General features: G+C 43.0%; 1 protein-coding gene across 1 annotated transcript in view; it reads left to right on the forward strand.

Annotated features, from left to right (window-relative positions):
* Positions 1-775: 775 nt before the first annotated feature.
* The window catches only part of neto1l (neuropilin (NRP) and tolloid (TLL)-like 1, like), a gene marked incomplete at its 5' end in the record, with an annotated part of 106,872 nt that continues 89,976 nt past the window's right edge, over positions 776-17,671 (forward strand). The window contains 4 exons of the mRNA XM_080542988.1: positions 776-803; positions 1,573-1,629; positions 1,753-1,887; positions 2,847-3,095. Of these exons, the coding sequence (XP_080399114.1) occupies positions 776-803; positions 1,573-1,629; positions 1,753-1,887; positions 2,847-3,095 (469 nt within the window). The remainder of the gene's footprint in view (positions 804-1,572; positions 1,630-1,752; positions 1,888-2,846; positions 3,096-17,671) is intronic.

Genomic DNA, 17,671 nt, shown 5'->3' on the forward strand with positions numbered 1-17,671 from the left:
AATTACCCGACTTAAAAGAATGAACGAATGAATGAATGACCAGCGCTTGGAGGAGGGCTATGATAATATGCGTTATTAACTCTTGGTGGTTCCAGAGCGCAGTCAGCCCTTGAGAAGACTGGAGATGCTCTTCGTACATCATTCGTCGTTTGGGTAAATTGAGAAGAAAAAGGGTGAGATTAAACAACATTCTTCAACGTTGCGAGTTTTTCCAATTGAACTTGCAACGGGAGATTCTTTACGCATCGCAGAATAAGTGGAGAAAAAAAAAATGTGAAAATGTGTTTAGGATGGCTTAACACGCTTCCATAGGATTATTTTTTCCTAATAACGGGATTGAAGATTGCTGCCTTTTCCCCAAAAATCTTTTCATCGGGAAGATTGCAAAGGTGGAGCGATCAGGGAACGCTGATGACGGAACTATTAATCCTTTCAGTGCACCAACAGCACCAAAGGGTATTGGAAACATTTGGATGGAAATCGGGCGAATGTTTAGACCTGTTTTTGGTTTTATATGAAACTGGTGACTAGTAGTTGCGATTTTTTCACTGTGGAATGTTCATCTTCTTTTCATTAAACAATTCATTATTAGGCTTCTGAGGGGAATACATTTGTACATTTGCCCTGTATTTTTTATTTTTTTTGGGAAGGTGGAAAGGTATGCGGTGTGCTGTCCATTCAACAATTCCCTTCAATCTCAATCGTTTCTTCTTGAAGTAGTCCTTTATCTAAATGGAATTAGTTGAGCCTGAAGCCCCTTGTGAAAGGAATAGACATGGTACATGGGCACAGCCTCCTTCACGGTAAGTCATCAGCACTCATCACTTATTTTTGGACAGAAATGCATGCTTACCTCACATACCTTTATTGAGTGCCCCCCAATCATGGGGGGGTTGCTGTCTGGTTGCCTAGTTTTCAATCACTCATGTAGCCTAGTAGCAGGAGATAAGGAATATAATCTACATACTGGTTGGTTTGCTGGGGTTCATACCATTGGGATCTAGTTATCCAGTTAATACTTTCCATAGACACTATATGCAGATTCATTTGTTAGAAGAATGCAGTTACCGGACGCACGTCCCATCCACATGACGGACAGTGCGCAAATGCACCGTTACATGTAGCCTGCGGGTCCGCTGTGTGGCAGGCTCAAGAATTAAGCTGTTCCTGCTCCATCGCGACTCGATTCGAATTGTAAAAGTTGACAAACTTTGAGTAATCAAAGGTCATTAGTCATTCACGATTTATCATCAATTAAAAAAGAATTACATGTTTTAATTTAATGTTACAGTAAGCATACATTTCTATGCTATGAGACGAGTGTCAGCAAAGTACTCAGAATGACATGTAGGGCTTACAATAAGTTATTCTTAGTAATGATTGTAAAGTTGTTTGAAAAAAAAAACGGGGAAAAAACATTGTCATTTTATTATATAATTTATTTAACTGGCAATTTTTCCACATGTATCCTATTCCAACTCCAATTCTTTAAGATATATATTTTTAAATAATGGCCTAATGACATTGCTCCTCAGTGTATTCTTCCAACATTGATTGTGTCTCTTATTGCAGTTGTTGCAAGTCTTCTCATACTTGGGGTGTTTGGGACAACGAAGAAGGATACAGCAGGTACAATGCATCCTATCACTTCCAACCATCCTTATGTCCCTGCCCTATGCCTCCATCTCTGACTTTTCATTCATCACACTTTCAGATCTACTGGCAACTTTTACACTCTGCTCTTTTTTTCAGTGAAAAACAATTCTGGAGTCAAGCCTGCAGGTCAATGTGGAACCTGGGTGAAAGAACCAGAAGGGGGGCTGTTCACTTCTCCAAATTACCCCGGCAAATACCCCCCAGAGACAGAGTGCGTTTACATCATTGAAGGTAAATGCCCTTTATGTAACTCAAAAACTACTTGGTGCAGCTATAGGCTTCAGTTCAAAGTTCAATGTCCAGTTCTGATTGATATCTGCTGAGGTTTACAAAAGAAATCACTGTTGAGCTTTGTGGCTATTAATCCGTGTTTGAGGTATTTTGACATGACTGCACATGATTATGATTCCATCAATAAGAGAAGAAGAAAAGGGAAAAGAAAGCCAAGTTGTTACCTGAGATCTCTGTTCAACTCTCTGCACATAGTATTTGCACACATCAAGGTCACAACATGTACATTGACAATGGAGTGGTCGTTCTTGTGGCTCCAACATTGTTCTGGAGGTTCAGTGTTATTGAGTCAAGTCTCATTGACAGTCTGTCCACACTCTTCGCAAAACAACACCACATATCCGTACAATGCCTTAAATCTCAACAAAAGTCTCATAGTTTTCTAACTCAAGTGGAATTTAGAGTAAATGGGTGCAGCCTGCTAGCCTGGCTAGAGTTCCACTGCAGGCCCATGCGCCATGTGTAATTGAAAGAAAATAAATGACAAAATATGCTTTGTAAATTGGAGGGATTTGGGGACAGCTCCGTTCATGTGCTGATGTTTGGCTGATAATCATAATGAAATTAGACAGCTCGTTGCAATTTCAGTGTGTTTAATTTACATACTGGGGGTTGATATTTGATTACTCAGTGGAGGAGATTAGGTTACGCCATAACAAGATTACCGAATTGAATACATGAAAGATCATCTCTGCAGAGAGACTTTATCAGTGGACTGGAGAAAAACTATGATCTGACTGTTTCATCCAACTGGATTTTTTTTCTGATGAAATATGGATAATGGGAAGGTCTTCACTGAGAGGAAATCCATACCGATAGAAATGACTTTCTGTATGTGGATTGAGACGGATAATTAATGCCTATATTATTATATATTTCTGCTTATTTGTGACCTCCAGCTCCTCCAAGGCAGTGTATTGATCTGCACTTTGAAGAGACCTATTCTATTGAGTCTTCATGGGAATGTAAATTTGACAACATCGAGGTCCGGGATGGGCCCTTTGGCTTCTCCCCCCTCATCGGACGCTACTGTGGCCAGCATAGGCCACCGTTCATCAGGAGCAGTAGCCGATATCTGTGGATAAAATTTGTTTCTGATGGTGAACTGGAGGCAATTGGATTTTCGGGAAGCTACAACTTCACTGCAGGTAATAAATTAATACAAATGTTTTCTCTCCTGTACATATGTATATTGGCAAGTTTGATACAAAGAGTACAGTTCATTTGAACTCCTGTAGTTGTAAAGACCTGTTACTGTGGGTGACCATAGACTGTGGTCAGACACATGTTCAAATCAAACCCTTGTTTTCTTCATTTGATTGACAGGTGATTATGATTGCATCAAACTTAAGACAGGCAAATTCCAAGTTGTTACCTGACGTTTCTGTTCAACTCTCTGCACGTAGTATTTCCACAAATGAAGTTCACAACATGTAGCCTACATTGACAATGGAGTGATCATTTGGATGGCTCTAACATCGTTCTGGGTAGCTCAGTGTTGAAGTCATTGAGTCATAGAAGTCTCATTGACAGTCTGTCCACACTTCACAGCAACTAGCTTCTGGGGTACTAGTTTAGCCCCAACCCGTAATATGAACGGCATTATAGATTCAGTTTGATAGCTTTTGACCAGAGTTCCTCTGTAACTGGGCTGTTTACAGCGCCACAGAAGGTGAGGGAGCGTGACAGACTAATCTGTATTGTCGAACACAATCCTTGCAATTATCGCCGTGTGTGAAGCCATGACTCTTTTAATTTGCATCACCTTTTTGGCTGATTTCCCATTACGGAAGCAGTGTGAGGATTTACGACAACCCTTCAATGCGTGGCCATGATTTAATATTCATTCCCCTACCCTTGGTTGGGTTTAATAACACTGTCAACTTTTTTAGTGTGTTTTTGAAGGTTGAAAGGCATACTGCCAGCAGCATGATAGGCATGACAATTCACCCCCACACATATACTGTACGGATGAAAGACCTACTGTACAACATTGTTCATGGACACATTTTGTCGTGTGAAGCAATAAATCGTGGTTGGTTGATATACTATAGTAATACACACTCGTGCACACACACACACACACATACACACACACACACATACACACACACACACACACACACTCAGTACTGTACATTACAAATCCCTTGGTTGGCTGTACAGTATAAGGTTTTTCACTGTGTTGCTAAGGACAACAGAAAGCAACCTACCTCCATATATCGTAAAATAGCAGAAAAGACGTATATAATTCCTCCAGGAAATGGGGAAAAGGGGATATAGGTAGTTCAACTTGATAAAGTGTATATGTTTCCCTATATATCTCCATGAAATATTGTCACTAAGTTTGATAAACTGCTCTCTCCTCGTTGGGAGTCTTATCCCAGCTTGCTGTAGGGAGGGAAAAAAATGGCCTCCCCCCTGTCTTGATAAGAAAAATATCTGTGGCATATGATTTACATAATTAAAGGAGATAAAAGTCCTGAATCCCCCGACTTGATACTACCAGAATCTGGCTGTGTGGAGAGTGGCTCACATCTGCCTTTGCTCTACTAACACTAGCAACATGCTAATTCAGATGAGGCACTTGAGATTAATGAAACGCAAGCAAGAGGATGAAGAAGAAGAAGAAGAAGAAAGAGAAGAGGGAAGAAAGAGGGGGGGAACATGAAAGAGTCGAATCACAGTTTTGTTTTTTTATCTGCTTTGTTGTGTCAGTCATCTGAAGGTAAGAGCCGTTTATGAGACTGACCACTCCTTCAGGTCTAGCATATTTCCCCTCTCAACTCTCATGGAGAAACTGATGATTAATACTACTAGTACTACAGCAGCAGCCCAAGGGAGTGAAGCTGCAGTTACTGAATCTCAGATTGACCTGACCGACAGCAGATCCTGACGCACTCCAAAGTGCCGAACCCGGATTGTGCAGGTGCAGCGCACTCTTTGGATTTTAATCACGGAGTCAAGTGCACCACGAGTGGCAAGAGACCGGCTAGAGATGCAGGTTTAATTAGAACTTTAATTAGAACTTTGACATGAAATGTCAAAAGCTTGTTCAGAAGAAAAAAAAGCTTCAATAAGAGTGCATATAGTATGTACATGAATTGAATGGGAAATGTCATGCTTGCGACGTAGAACTTTGTAGTGGTATGCGTTTCATACTCTACAACTGCAGTCTAAGCAGCGATCCAGCCAGTGCATAAGACCTCTGCTTACTCAACAGCTCATAACCCTTAGCAACCATCCATCTGCATCCGTGCTTCTTATCTTATGACTACCGTGCCAGATGTCCTCAAACTCTGTGGGAACAGAGAGTTTCTTCAAGCCTTGTGATTTGTGATTCCCCCAAAAATAGAAGTGGAATTGATTCATCAAATCAAACAAAATACAAGGTACATGGCAGTAGCTAGTTTTCTTTCTTGAATAAACAGATGTCGCTGTAAAGGTTATGGATAAGAAAACTTAGCCAGCAGATTCTACCACCTAGGCCCTGCAATAGTCGTGACCCCAACCTCAGTCACCTGACTGGATAAGGGATGCACTGTCTCAAGTACAGGAAACACCGGTCAGCTCCCTCCACCGTCTCCTCCCAAGGACACTCGGCTGCGCCCTAGTGAAGTACAGACTCAGCTTCTAAAATCACAAACCCTCGTAAATCCACCTCCCATTCTGCTTTGCTCAGGCAGTTCTGCGGTCACCCATGTCTGCACCAATCACGTCCTCCGATAAAAGATGGCCCGGCCCATCACGATCCAGATCCTTGACCTTATAAGGAACTCCGACCCCGTAAATTACCAGTAGCTCATGCACTTAGATGTGACCTATGGTGTAGTAATGTAGCACTGTTACCATATAACCTTCAGTAACATCACAGTACCTGCTGGCAGCGACGTCGTTAGCCCTCCTTGGCGGGGGGGGGGGGGGGGGGGGGGGGCAGACAAACAAATGTAAAAGTCGCCATCTACCACATCGCCATCGATTTAGCTCATCGCCATTGTTTTAGCGCAAGCTACCACTCGTTAATCAAGAACTCTGCTACCCTCCCACCCCCCGTCGACAAAATCGTGGGCTGGACTAAGCCCCAGATGTTTCAAGATGTAATATCACATCTAGATGTAATATCAAATAACACTTGACACATGTATTGTAGTAAAGGAAAAAAACGTGCATTTAAAGGGCTCAGTCTGGCAGGGTTGCACCACTGGGTGTTTGTATACTGTGGTGGGGAAAAAACAGGGGCTGCAGCCTATCATGCAGTCTCATAAAGGCATCACACAGTCACACTCCCTGGCCATTGTGACCACGACAGGCGTCCGACACTCCTAGTAGCCCCACATTCTAGTAGATTAAGTGGTGTAGCAGGACAGACTCTTGCTGGGTTGAATAACAGCTTGGTCCTTCTCCCTCTCAGGCTCTTTCACTCTGATCATTGTCTGTTTGAAGAGTGGAGCCGGTGTTAGAGCAGAGGCAGCAGCTATTGAGTCCCAGGGACTGCTTGTCTTGATCTACCGGCTGTTGAATGGTGTTGACTCAGTGAAATCATAACCTCATATGCCCCATTTTAGCTTCTCAACTGCTTTGCTGGATTCCAAAAGAAAATTATTTTGTGGCTCTGCGGTCGAGTTTGTGAATGAAATATAGAAATTACTGTGGAGACTGTAGGGCAATTGAGGAAGGTCTTTGGGGTTGTTAACCATATCAAACATGATGAGAACTGGCTGATCAAGAATGTGATATTCCTGTAAAGATCTTGTTTGAGAGGTCTTTCCAGCTGTTTCCCTGTCTAAGTTTGATAACATGGCTTCATAACTATCTTAAACTTAGCTGTTTATGATGTTTTGATGCATTTGCTTAATGCCTGAATGAATTGATGAAGTATCTATGCTATGCAATGCTAATAAACTACTACGATTTTATAGATTGAGCTGTACCCTTGGTGTTGTAGGCTAGATACCTAAGCCTATAATGTGGTTCCCGCAGCAAACAAAAAGCTGCAGTGCTTACCTAAAAGGTCTGCTGAATGCCTCCATGTTAGATGCACATGCAAGCAGCAGGCTTTTCTTTGCTTTTAGTTAGTCATCTAATTAAATATCAACACTTGTACTGAGGATTCGGCTGGGCCTTGTTCAAGGCCAGCATTCCTTAAAAACGGCTCAGCCGAAATCTCAGTATGTGCAGGGGCCTCATTTATAGAAAGTACTTTGGATCAAATTTGATCTTACCCGTGGCGTACGTAGAAAACCACGTCAAAGTAGTGATTTATGTCAACGTGAGTCAATTTGACAGTGGAAACGATCGTAGCTCTACGTCAGGTATTGACTTGACGTACGCACATTACCTACTGGTTATGCAGAGTTATTACAGGCATGTGAGCCGCACTCGAACAACACAGCCGAGAAAATTAGTTAAATTCAAGATTTAAAGGGAACTGATGTTTATGATTGTATTTCAGTCTTCCTTTATATGCCATTAGGCTATTGTAGAATTGAGGCGTGATAAAGGCGAGATTCATTGTGATTCCCCAGGATTCCTCGGTATTTAGCATTATAAGCTGTTATAAGGTTATTTACGATCATATGGGTCCATATCAAAATGTTGACATACACAATGGATCTGGATGGGCATACAGAAAATCCTTAAAAAAAACACCATAGCCCACAGCGCAGAGTATATTATGTCTAATTGAGTCAACTGGTATTATGCTTATCACCAAGTTCTCCCATACTGTGCTGATGGACTAGTATGGTATGTTTATATCACTGGTGTCTGCACCCCGCTATGACAGGGCGTAAATACAAAGCTCATTCACCTGCATTCAATTTCAAGTATATTTGGTATTTACAGATGACAGACGTACGCAATTTTAAACAAGCGCAGCCCGTTTTATAAATAATGCTTACGTCCATTTAGAAAAATGTGCTTACGTGCAAGTTAAAGATGACGTTCAAGTACATTTTAATAAATGAGGCCCCTGGTCTGATGACTACAAAAGGAAAGAAAGAAAAGCATGCCACTTGTGAGTGCACCCAAACTACTTTGTTCTGCTCCCCATGCCTGTCAGTAACCGCTATGAGAAGTAACTCCTTTGACCTGTCCATGGTATGAGCAATCTCATTGGAGCTGATGTTATAGTTTTATATCATTTTATACTGAGGAATTGAAGTCTCTCTACAGTTTGGCGAATCTAGCACTCAAGGAAGGCCCATTTCCTTCCTGTAAGGGATGGGCCAAGATCTGTGGCGCAGTGAACAATTCTGAATATGGACAGGGCCCATAAGTTGTGCAATCACAGATTTGTATAATATGATTGGTTCCCAAGAATAGTGACCTCGTGACCAAGGACAGTTCTATAAAAATGAGTCCCGTCCAATGTTGGGGGGCTTTTTGCTTTTTGTCTGCTCTTTTCTCTCTGCGCTCATGTGACTTTGCTTAATAAAAGGCCTCCTTGGAGACAATTGATTTAAGCTCTTTGTGCTTTATAAGTTTTACTAGGAACTAGGTTCAATCTATTAAGAATCAATGAAATCCACAACACTGCTAAATGGAAGGTCAGCATCAGGGCCGGCCGAAGGCATCAGCAGATCAAGCGGTCGCTTAGACAACTAGAGGGGGCTATACTATACTATACTATACTATACTATACTATACTATACTATACTATACTAGAGGGGGCTATACTATACTATACTATACTAGAGGGGGCTATACTATACTATACTATACTATACTATACTATACTATACTATACTATACTATACTATACTATACTACACTATACTATACTAGAGGGGGCTATACTATACTATACTATACTAGAGGGGGCTATACTATACTATACTAGAGGGGGCTATACTATACTATACTATACTAGAGGGGGCTATACTATACTATACTATACTAGAGGGGCTATACTATACTATACTATACTATACTATACTATACTATACTAGAGGGGGCTATACTATACTATACTATACTATACTATACTAGAGGGGGCTATACTATACTATACTATACTATACTACACTATACTATACTAGAGGGGGCTATACTATACTATACTATACTAGAGGGGGCTATACTATACTATACTATACTAGAGGGGGCTATACTATACTATACTATACTATACTACACTATACTATACTAGAGGGGGCTATACTATACTATACTATACTAGAGGGGGCTATACTATACTATACTAGAGGGGGCTATACTATACTATACTAGAGGGGGCTATACTATACTATACTAGAGGGGGCTATACTATACTATACTATACTATACTATACTATACTATACTAGAGGGGGCTATACTATACTATACTAGAGGGGGCTATACTATACTATACTATACTATACTATACTATACTAGAGGGGGCTATACTATACTATACTAGAGGGGGCTATACTATACTATACTATACTATACTACACTATACTATACTAGAGGGGGCTATACTATACTATACTATACTAGAGGGGGCTATACTATACTATACTAGAGGGGGCTATACTATACTATACTAGAGGGGGCTATACTATACTATACTAGAGGGGGCTATACTATACTATACTATACTATACTATACTATACTAGAGGGGGCTATACTATACTATACTAGAGGGGGCTATACTATACTATACTAGAGGGGGCTATACTATACTATACTATACTATACTATACTATACTAGAGGGGGCTATACTATACTATACTATACTAGAGGGGGCTATACTATACTATACTATACTATACTATACTATACTATACTAGAGGGGCTATACTATACTATGCTATACTATACTATACTAGAGGGGGCTATACTATACTATACTATACTATACTATACTATACTAGAGGGGCTATACTATACTATACTATACTATACTATACTATACTAGAGGGGGCTATACTATACTATACTAGAGGGGCTATACTATACTATACTATACTATACTATACTATACTAGAGGGGCTATACTATACTATACTAGAGGGGGCTATACTATACTATACTAGAGGGGGCTATACTATACTATACTATACTAGAGGGGGCTATACTATACAGTACTATACTATACTATACTATACTAGAGGGGGCTATACTATACTATACTATACTAGAGGGGGCTATACTATACTATACTATACTATACTAGAGGGGGCTATACTATACTATACTATACTAGAGGGGGCTATACTATACTATACTATACTATACTAGAGGGGGCTATACTTTATGTCCCGTCAATGAGAATCTCTGCTACTCCTGTCCGACGATGCGTCCGTCTGTCAATGCAAAACTCCGCTAGGCTAGCACCCCTCACCCGGCCCCCCCAATCAACAAAACTTGGAAGGGAGGCTACAGCTTTATGGGTAACCTTGAGTCGTTCTGCTCTTATTATTATGAGCCCCCGTGGCTAAGTTGGTTAGAATTGGAGTCTGGGGTTTGAATCCCAGCCAGAGCCTTGTTTTTTTTGCAACATTATATTTTAGTGTTTTTTTTACTTATACTTGTTATGTGCACGTTTGTTCCTTTTATAGTTGGAAATCTTGAGTTTTATTGTTATTTAACTTTTCAAATGATAATGTTTTATTATCATTTCTATTGAGTGTGTGTGTGTGTGTGTGTGTGTGTGTGTGTGTATGTTCATCTAGCACCCCCCTTCGACTAAACAGCCGTCAAACAAAAAAAATCTTGCTTAGGGCCACAAAAGTCCTTCGGCCGGCCCTCGTCAGCATCAGTCCTACCATGCCATGACCTTTCAACTACATATCCATTGTCTACAATGGAGCAGTAGTGTAGGTTAAGCCATGATTAATGAAACTATCATCTAGATGAGACTGTGATTGATCTATGCACTTACAGTACATCTCATGCACGTTCTAAGTGGACTGAGAATCATATTGGATGGAAATCAGTGTAATGACATTTGAGATTGGAACTGGACTAGGATGTATGGGTTTATTGTACTGGAGGCACCTCCATGAGATTGGACTTCATGGATTTGAACTGGAAAATTGGAAATTGAACCAAAGGAATCGACCCTCTTGCCTTCCTAAGAAGCTCCACTTCACAGTCAGCTTCACACTGGCCATTAACTGAAGCTAAAGTTTCCCTTCAGTTTCACAACTTTCTACAAAAGACAACGAGTAAAGACTAGCTCATAAGTTCCTTAACATTTAAATCTTTGGAGTGTTTTTTTGTTGTTTGTGGATGTATTCCTTTTTCCTTGAATGAAGTTACCAAAAACACAGAGTCAGTGCCATTCTTTAGTTTGCCAGAGGTATAGAGGGATAATCACTCACGATTGTTTTGAGACGGTTTGAAGTGAGCACTCTTAATTCCAATTATGTGTACATTATTTTTACTGCCGGAGCCCATAGTAACCATGGAAACAATGAACAATATATACACATTCGTAATATATGGGAACCACATGTTTTAATGGTTCAATTTACCTGAGAAGAATGAAATTAGCTGCCTATCCATTTCCTCGCTCCAGGCAAGATTGGCCGCCATCTTGGTCTTGATTGTCTTGATTGTCTTTAGCCGAGAGAAGTAGTCACATGACTAAAATCGGTATTCTATTTGGAGGATCCCGAAAAGTTGCCTGCTGCGTTGCTCCGTGGATCAAAGTTTCCCAGATAATGTAAAGCTGCCGCTTTCCAATAGAAAATATTGCGAAAATATTGTCGTTGCCGGCAATATTGCACCAAAAAGCAGTGGCGGGCGGTGCATTTCACACCTAGGCCTTCAGTGACACATTCCTACCTGAATTATTCTACCTCTTATTACCATCGTTATGACGCCATGGCTCTAGAAACTAGACAGAAACACAGTATAACCGGGCGTTGCATCACCTTAACATAGTCAGACAAGTACAACAGAGTTATATTAATATTTCCGAAGCATTTTTAATCAATAAATCCGCATTTACAATGAAGAGTGTTAAACTAACATCTTTAAGATCGCTACATTACCCACGTCTGTCGTCTCGTCCACCATAATAGCGACAAAGGGTGCCTTTTTAATCTCCATTTTGATCTCTTCTCCCATCACTTAAGCAATAGCAAAAATCAGGTCGTTTTGTATTTTGCCTGACGTCCCAGTAAACACTTTGTTTGTGGACAGGTGGTAATGTAAATCTGGGTTGTTTTCAGCCAGAAAAGAAAGAAGCTCAACGTAGTTTCCTCTGTTTGTGGACTTGGCGCTTTCATTGTGTCCCCTAAATGAAAGTTATTGTTTACCCAAAAACAGGACACAATCGATCAGTATTATCGATCAGTCAACGAAAGCTTTCGTTGTGATGCTCCGTTTCCCTGCGCACTTTCAAAAGTTTCACATCTACCGGCATATACGCATCTCAATAGTGAATATCAATAGTGCGTATCAATAGTGCGTATCAATAGTGCGTATCCAATCAAAAGACGTGCTGGGTGCTGACATCATTGAGCCTTACAGCAGGCGCCGTTGTTGCTTTTGCTCGCATCTACGTAGGTTTACTAGGAACGCCACAGGTTTTCTCGTTCCAACGTTAAGTTACAGGTCGAATTGGCGGCACCGTTTAACGTGCAGGCAGGCAGATTTTGGAGCCCCCTAGCAACACATTTTGATTGGATAAAAGCTCTAACATAAAGGCCAGCCCTCCAAATCTCAATCGGAGACTGGAAGCAGCGCAACCAAGAGGAAAGCTATGAAATGAAGAGAATAGACTATGGGGAATCATTAATACATATTTGTGAAAAAAATATATTAAAATAAAATGTATATTCTGATGATGTTTAGGCCAGCAGAGAAGGCCTTGCTGGCCCTGACGGCACACCACTGCCAAAAAGTGACTTACTCCGACTCTTGAGTCAGGCTAAACAAAGGCAGAGGCGAGGTGAGGCAGAGCAAAGAGGCAGGGCAGGGCAGGGCTGGGGCAGGGCAGGGCTGGGGGCAGGGCTGGAACAGGGCAGGGGGCAGGGCAGGGGCTGGAACAGGGCTGGGGGCAGGGCAGGGCTGGAACACTACAGTCAGCTCCACTGAGGAGATGCCAGTGAGGGCTAGCTGTGTGGGGTTAGCTGTTGGATACCTTCAGGTTGTTTCTGATCAATCAGTATTTCCATTGAGCAGTCTTACTACATACTGTATATACTACTGCCACTCACTGTCCTAAGAGGCATGTGGATATGTACAGTACACAAACACCGACTCATGTATGCAGTTTGTTTGCGATGCTGTTCTATGTCGGTAAAGGACAAAGCACAGTATGGAGGCACAAATGCACAGTGACAGATTCAGTGTGAAGGGGGATCGCTCTGTTGGGACGAAGTGGATCTTAACTCTGAGCTCATCCCCAAAAAAGAATGAAAAATGTATTTGTCCCCTACTGTAGAGCTCCTGAGGCATCAGGACTCTCATTTCATCTGAAGGGCCCGGGCACCGCGGGGAGGGGGGGGGGGGCCTGACTTAACATGCTGATGCATGCTGGGAAAAAAAACTTGGACAAAACGAATGAGTGGAAAGAGAGAGTGAGTGAACACCTGGGGGGTGTTTCCTCGCGTGAACTCTGGCGATCTTCACAAAAGGGCACACAGGCTTCTAACGAGCATAGCGTTCTCGTCATAAATCACAAAAACATTAAAAAATCATCATCCTAAAGCTTATTCTCATTAGTTGTTTCATACCCCTGGCCCAGCAGTGGCATACTGTAGCTGTCTCTTCTTCCTAGGAGTGTTCCCTCTGGTACAGCGGTCATGTTGTTGTTGTTGTTGTCTCTGTTGCTTGTGTCTCCTCTCTCTGGGGGGTATTCCATCAACATCGCTAAAAGAAAATCCAGGTTTAGTCTGACAAGTCTCGCGAGAGCTCCTAAAAATATCCAGGCATATTCTGATAAGTCTCGCGAGAAGTTATCAAAAATAAGCCAGGATTTTCCTTTAGCGACATTGATGGAATACCCCCCTGGTGGGTAGATGTGTAGGTGTGTTGTTGTTGTTGTTGTTGTTGTTGTTGTTATTGTCCAGAGTGGAGGTTGTGCTACTCAGCACTAATGTAATTTCCTTAAGTAATGCTACCCAGACAGAGATGTTGCCAACAAAAACCACAGTCAGACAGTCAAGGTGGTACACAACACATGGTCGATTGTTTGTTGCTTAGATACCAGGTTTTTTTCCGCCTTTGACTCGTTTCAATACAATGCTCATTTCTACAATAACAGTCTGGGCAGTCTGTCGTCTTTTTGGGACAGTTATAAAAAAATAAAAAAATAGCCCTTTTTCAGTTTTTTTTTTACCAATCCCAGAAACCTCCTCCCTCCTCTCTCTCCATCCTCCTATTTGTGTGTGTTGTGCTACCCCCAATCTCATTTGGAGGCTATGCTCCGCCGCCCTATCTGGAGGGAGTGACAGTTGCTACATTGGGCCATGCTGAAAACACTCTCCCTTATCCGCCCCGTGTGTTTTAGTGAGACGAGATGGATGGAGTGAGTTAGCATTGCAGGCACACCTCTTGCAGCTGTGAGAGAGGTCGGTCTCTCTGCTATTTCTCTCTCTCTCTCTCTCTCTCTCTCTCTCTCTCTCTCTCTCTCTCTCTCTCTCTCTCTCTCTCTCTCTCTCTCTCTCTCTCTCTCTCTCTCTCTCTCTCTCTCTGCTCTGCTCTGCTCTCACTCTCCCCATCTCCCCCCTCTCCTGCTAGCTGAAGAGAGAAGAGAGACCCTGTGTTCGGCACAGACTGTACACTATCTTATCAGCCAGCGAGCCCTCACTCCATGGATGCCCCTAATCTGAGTTCTATCTCCAAGTGGAACCTAAAGTCACTAGCTGGTTATTTAACCTCCTGTGCTGTTTCTCCCTCCCGCAAGCCAATTACCCCACAAATCAATCAGCGTGTCGTTGCTATAGTCTGCTACTGAAGCTAGCGTTAGTTCGGTATGAGCGTCCTCCTGCAGTCTGCTGGCAACACCAGCACCGTTCTACTACAGGTTCCACGGGGGTCAAGGGACTGTTCTGCTGTCGTTGGCTACGGTACTCTGCAGTACAGTAAACCACAGTGTGTTGTTGTTGTTGGTGATATAGTGTGCTGTGGGTGTTATTAATTAAATCAAGACGTGTTATATGGAATAGGCCTTTAAGTCAATATGTTTGATTCCATCGTTTTCACATTTCAGACTTGGTTCGTGCTGCAGCCATGCAGCAGCAATTTTATTTAAAGTTGAGCTCTGTGTAAGGATGAAATCGCGCTCCCTCTGTTTACCGCATCGCAGATACGCGCGCACTCCACGCAGATTTCTGGCGACGTAGGCTGTAAAAAGGGTCATGGTAACCCTTCATTATGACGCAATCTCTTGACCAGTGTATTGCGTGACTACATTATTATGACCTCATAATAACCATTTAATGCATAAGATGTATGCCAATCATCAACAACATTCATACACGCTTTGTCTATCGAAGTGTATACACGTACACAGTGTAGGCTAATCTATGGATAGATTTCCCTAATGTGTTATAATGAGTTAGACCATGAAACTTGAGCGCTTCCGACGCTTCGTGGTGCCAGGTGCCAGTCACCAGTCACCAGTCATGTTAGCCCCAACAAACAAGCACTTGCGCTACCGCATGCATCGCCTGGAGTCGACATCGGAACTTGGTGGAGATGCGGTCATCGATTTCCAGCTCGTGGGGGTTGTCCTCTCCACGCTCCTGGTGCTGCTCCTTACCTGGCTGATCCACCTGTGGAAAGATGCCACCGCGCGGCCGGCAAGAGAGGTAAAGCTGCGTCAATATTATTGTCTGAAAGCACTGCTGGCCTCAGTGTTATTTCTGTGTGTTAGGGCTCTGTTATAGGGCTGTGTGTTAGGAATGTTTTAGGCCTGTATTAGAGCTGTGTGTTAGGGCTGTGTGATAGGTCTGTGTGTTAGGGCTGGGTGTTAGGGCTGGGTGTTAGGGCTGGGTGTTAGGGCTGTGTGTTAGGGCTGGGTGTTAGGGCTGGGTGTTAGGGTTGTGTGTTAGGGCTGGGTGTTACGGATGTGTTAGGGCTGTGTTAGAGCTGTGTGTTAGGGCTGTGTATTAGGGTTGTGTGTTAGGGTTGTGTGTTAGGGTTGTGTGTTAGGGCTGTGTGTTAGAGCTGTGTGTTAGGGCTGTGTATTAGGGCTGTGTGTTAGGGTTGTGTGTTAGGGTTGTGTGTTAGGGCTGTGTGTTAGGCCTGTGTGTTAGGGCTGTGTGTTAGGGTTGTGTGTTAGGGCTGTGTGTTAGGGTTGTGTGTTAGGGTTGTGTGTTAGGGCTGTGTGTTAGAGCTGTGTGTTAGGGCTGTGTGTTAGAGCTGGGTGTTAGGGCTGTGTGTTAGGGCTGTGTGTTAGGGCTGTGTGTTAGGGCTGTGTGTTAGGGCTGGGTGTTAGAGCTGTGTGTTAGGGCTGGGTGTTACGGTTGTTTGTTATTTCTGTGTGTTAGGGCTGTGTGTTAGGGCTGTGTGTTAGGGTTGTTTGTTATTTCTGTGTGTTAGGGCTGTGTGTTAGGGCTGTGTGTTAGGGCTGTGTATTAGGGCTGTGTGTTAGAGCTGTGTGTTAGAGCTGGGTGTTACGGCTGTGTGTTAGGGTTGTTTGTTATTTCTGTGTGTTATTTCTGTGTGTTATTTCTGTGTGTTAGGGCTGTGTGTTAGGGCTGTGTGTTAGGGCTGTGTATTAGGGCTGTGTGTTAGGGTTGTGTGTTAGGGTTGTTTGTTATTTCTGTGTGTTAGGGCTGTGTGTTAGAGCTGTGTGTTTACTGTGTTAGGGCTGTGTGTTAGAGCTGTGTGTTAGGGCTGGGTGTTAGGGCTGGGTGTTAGGGCTGGGTGTTAGGGCTGTGTGTTAGGGTTGTGTGTTAGGGCTGTGTGTTAGGGCTGGGTGTTAGGGCTGTGTGTTAGGGCTGTGTGTTAGGGCTGTGTGTTAGGGCTGGGTGTTAGGGCTGTGTGTTAGGGTTGTGTGTTAGGGCTGTGTGTTAGGGCTGGGTGTTAGGGCTGGGTGTTAGGGCTGGGTGTTAGGGCTGGGTGTTAGGGCTGGGTGTTAGGGCTGTGTGTTAGGGCTGTGTATTAGAGCTGTGTGTTAGGGCTGTGTGTTAGGGCTGTGTATTAGAGCTGTGTGTTAGGGTTGTTTGTTATTTCTGTGTGTTAGGGCTGTGTGTTAGGGTTGTTTGTTATTTCTGTGTGTTAGGGCTGTGTGTTAGGCCTGTGTGTTAGGGCTGTGTGTTAGGGCTGTGTGTTAGAGCTGTGTGTTAGGGCTGTGTGTTAGGTTTGTGTGTTAGGGCTGTGTGTTAGAACTGTGTGTTAGAGCTGTGTGTTAGGGCTGTGTGTTAGGTTTGTGTGTTAGGGTTGTGTGTTAGGGCTGTGTGTTAGGGCTGGGTGTTACGGATGTGTTAGGGCTGTGTTAGGGCTGTGTGTTAGGGCTGTGTGTTAGAACTGTGTGTTAGGGTTGTGTGTTAGGGCTGTGTGTTAGGGCTGTGTGTTAGGGCTGTGTGTTAGGGCTGTGTGTTAGGGCTGTGTGTTAGGGCTGTGTGTTAGGGCTGTGTGTTAGAGCTGTGTGTTAGGGTTGTGTGTTAGGGTTGTGTGTTAGGGTTGTGTGTTAGGGTTGTGTGTTAGGGTTGTGTGTTAGGGCTGTGTGTTAGGCCTGTGTGTTAGGGCTGTGTGTTAGGGTTGTGTGTTAGGGCTGTGTGTTAGGGCTGTGTGTTACGGCTGTGTGTTAGGGCTGTGTGTTAGGGCTGTGTGT

The sequence above is a fragment of the Nansenia antarctica genome (assembly GCF_963989245.1).
Source record: "Nansenia antarctica genome assembly, chromosome: 12".
NCBI lineage: Eukaryota > Metazoa > Chordata > Actinopteri > Argentiniformes > Microstomatidae > Nansenia > Nansenia antarctica.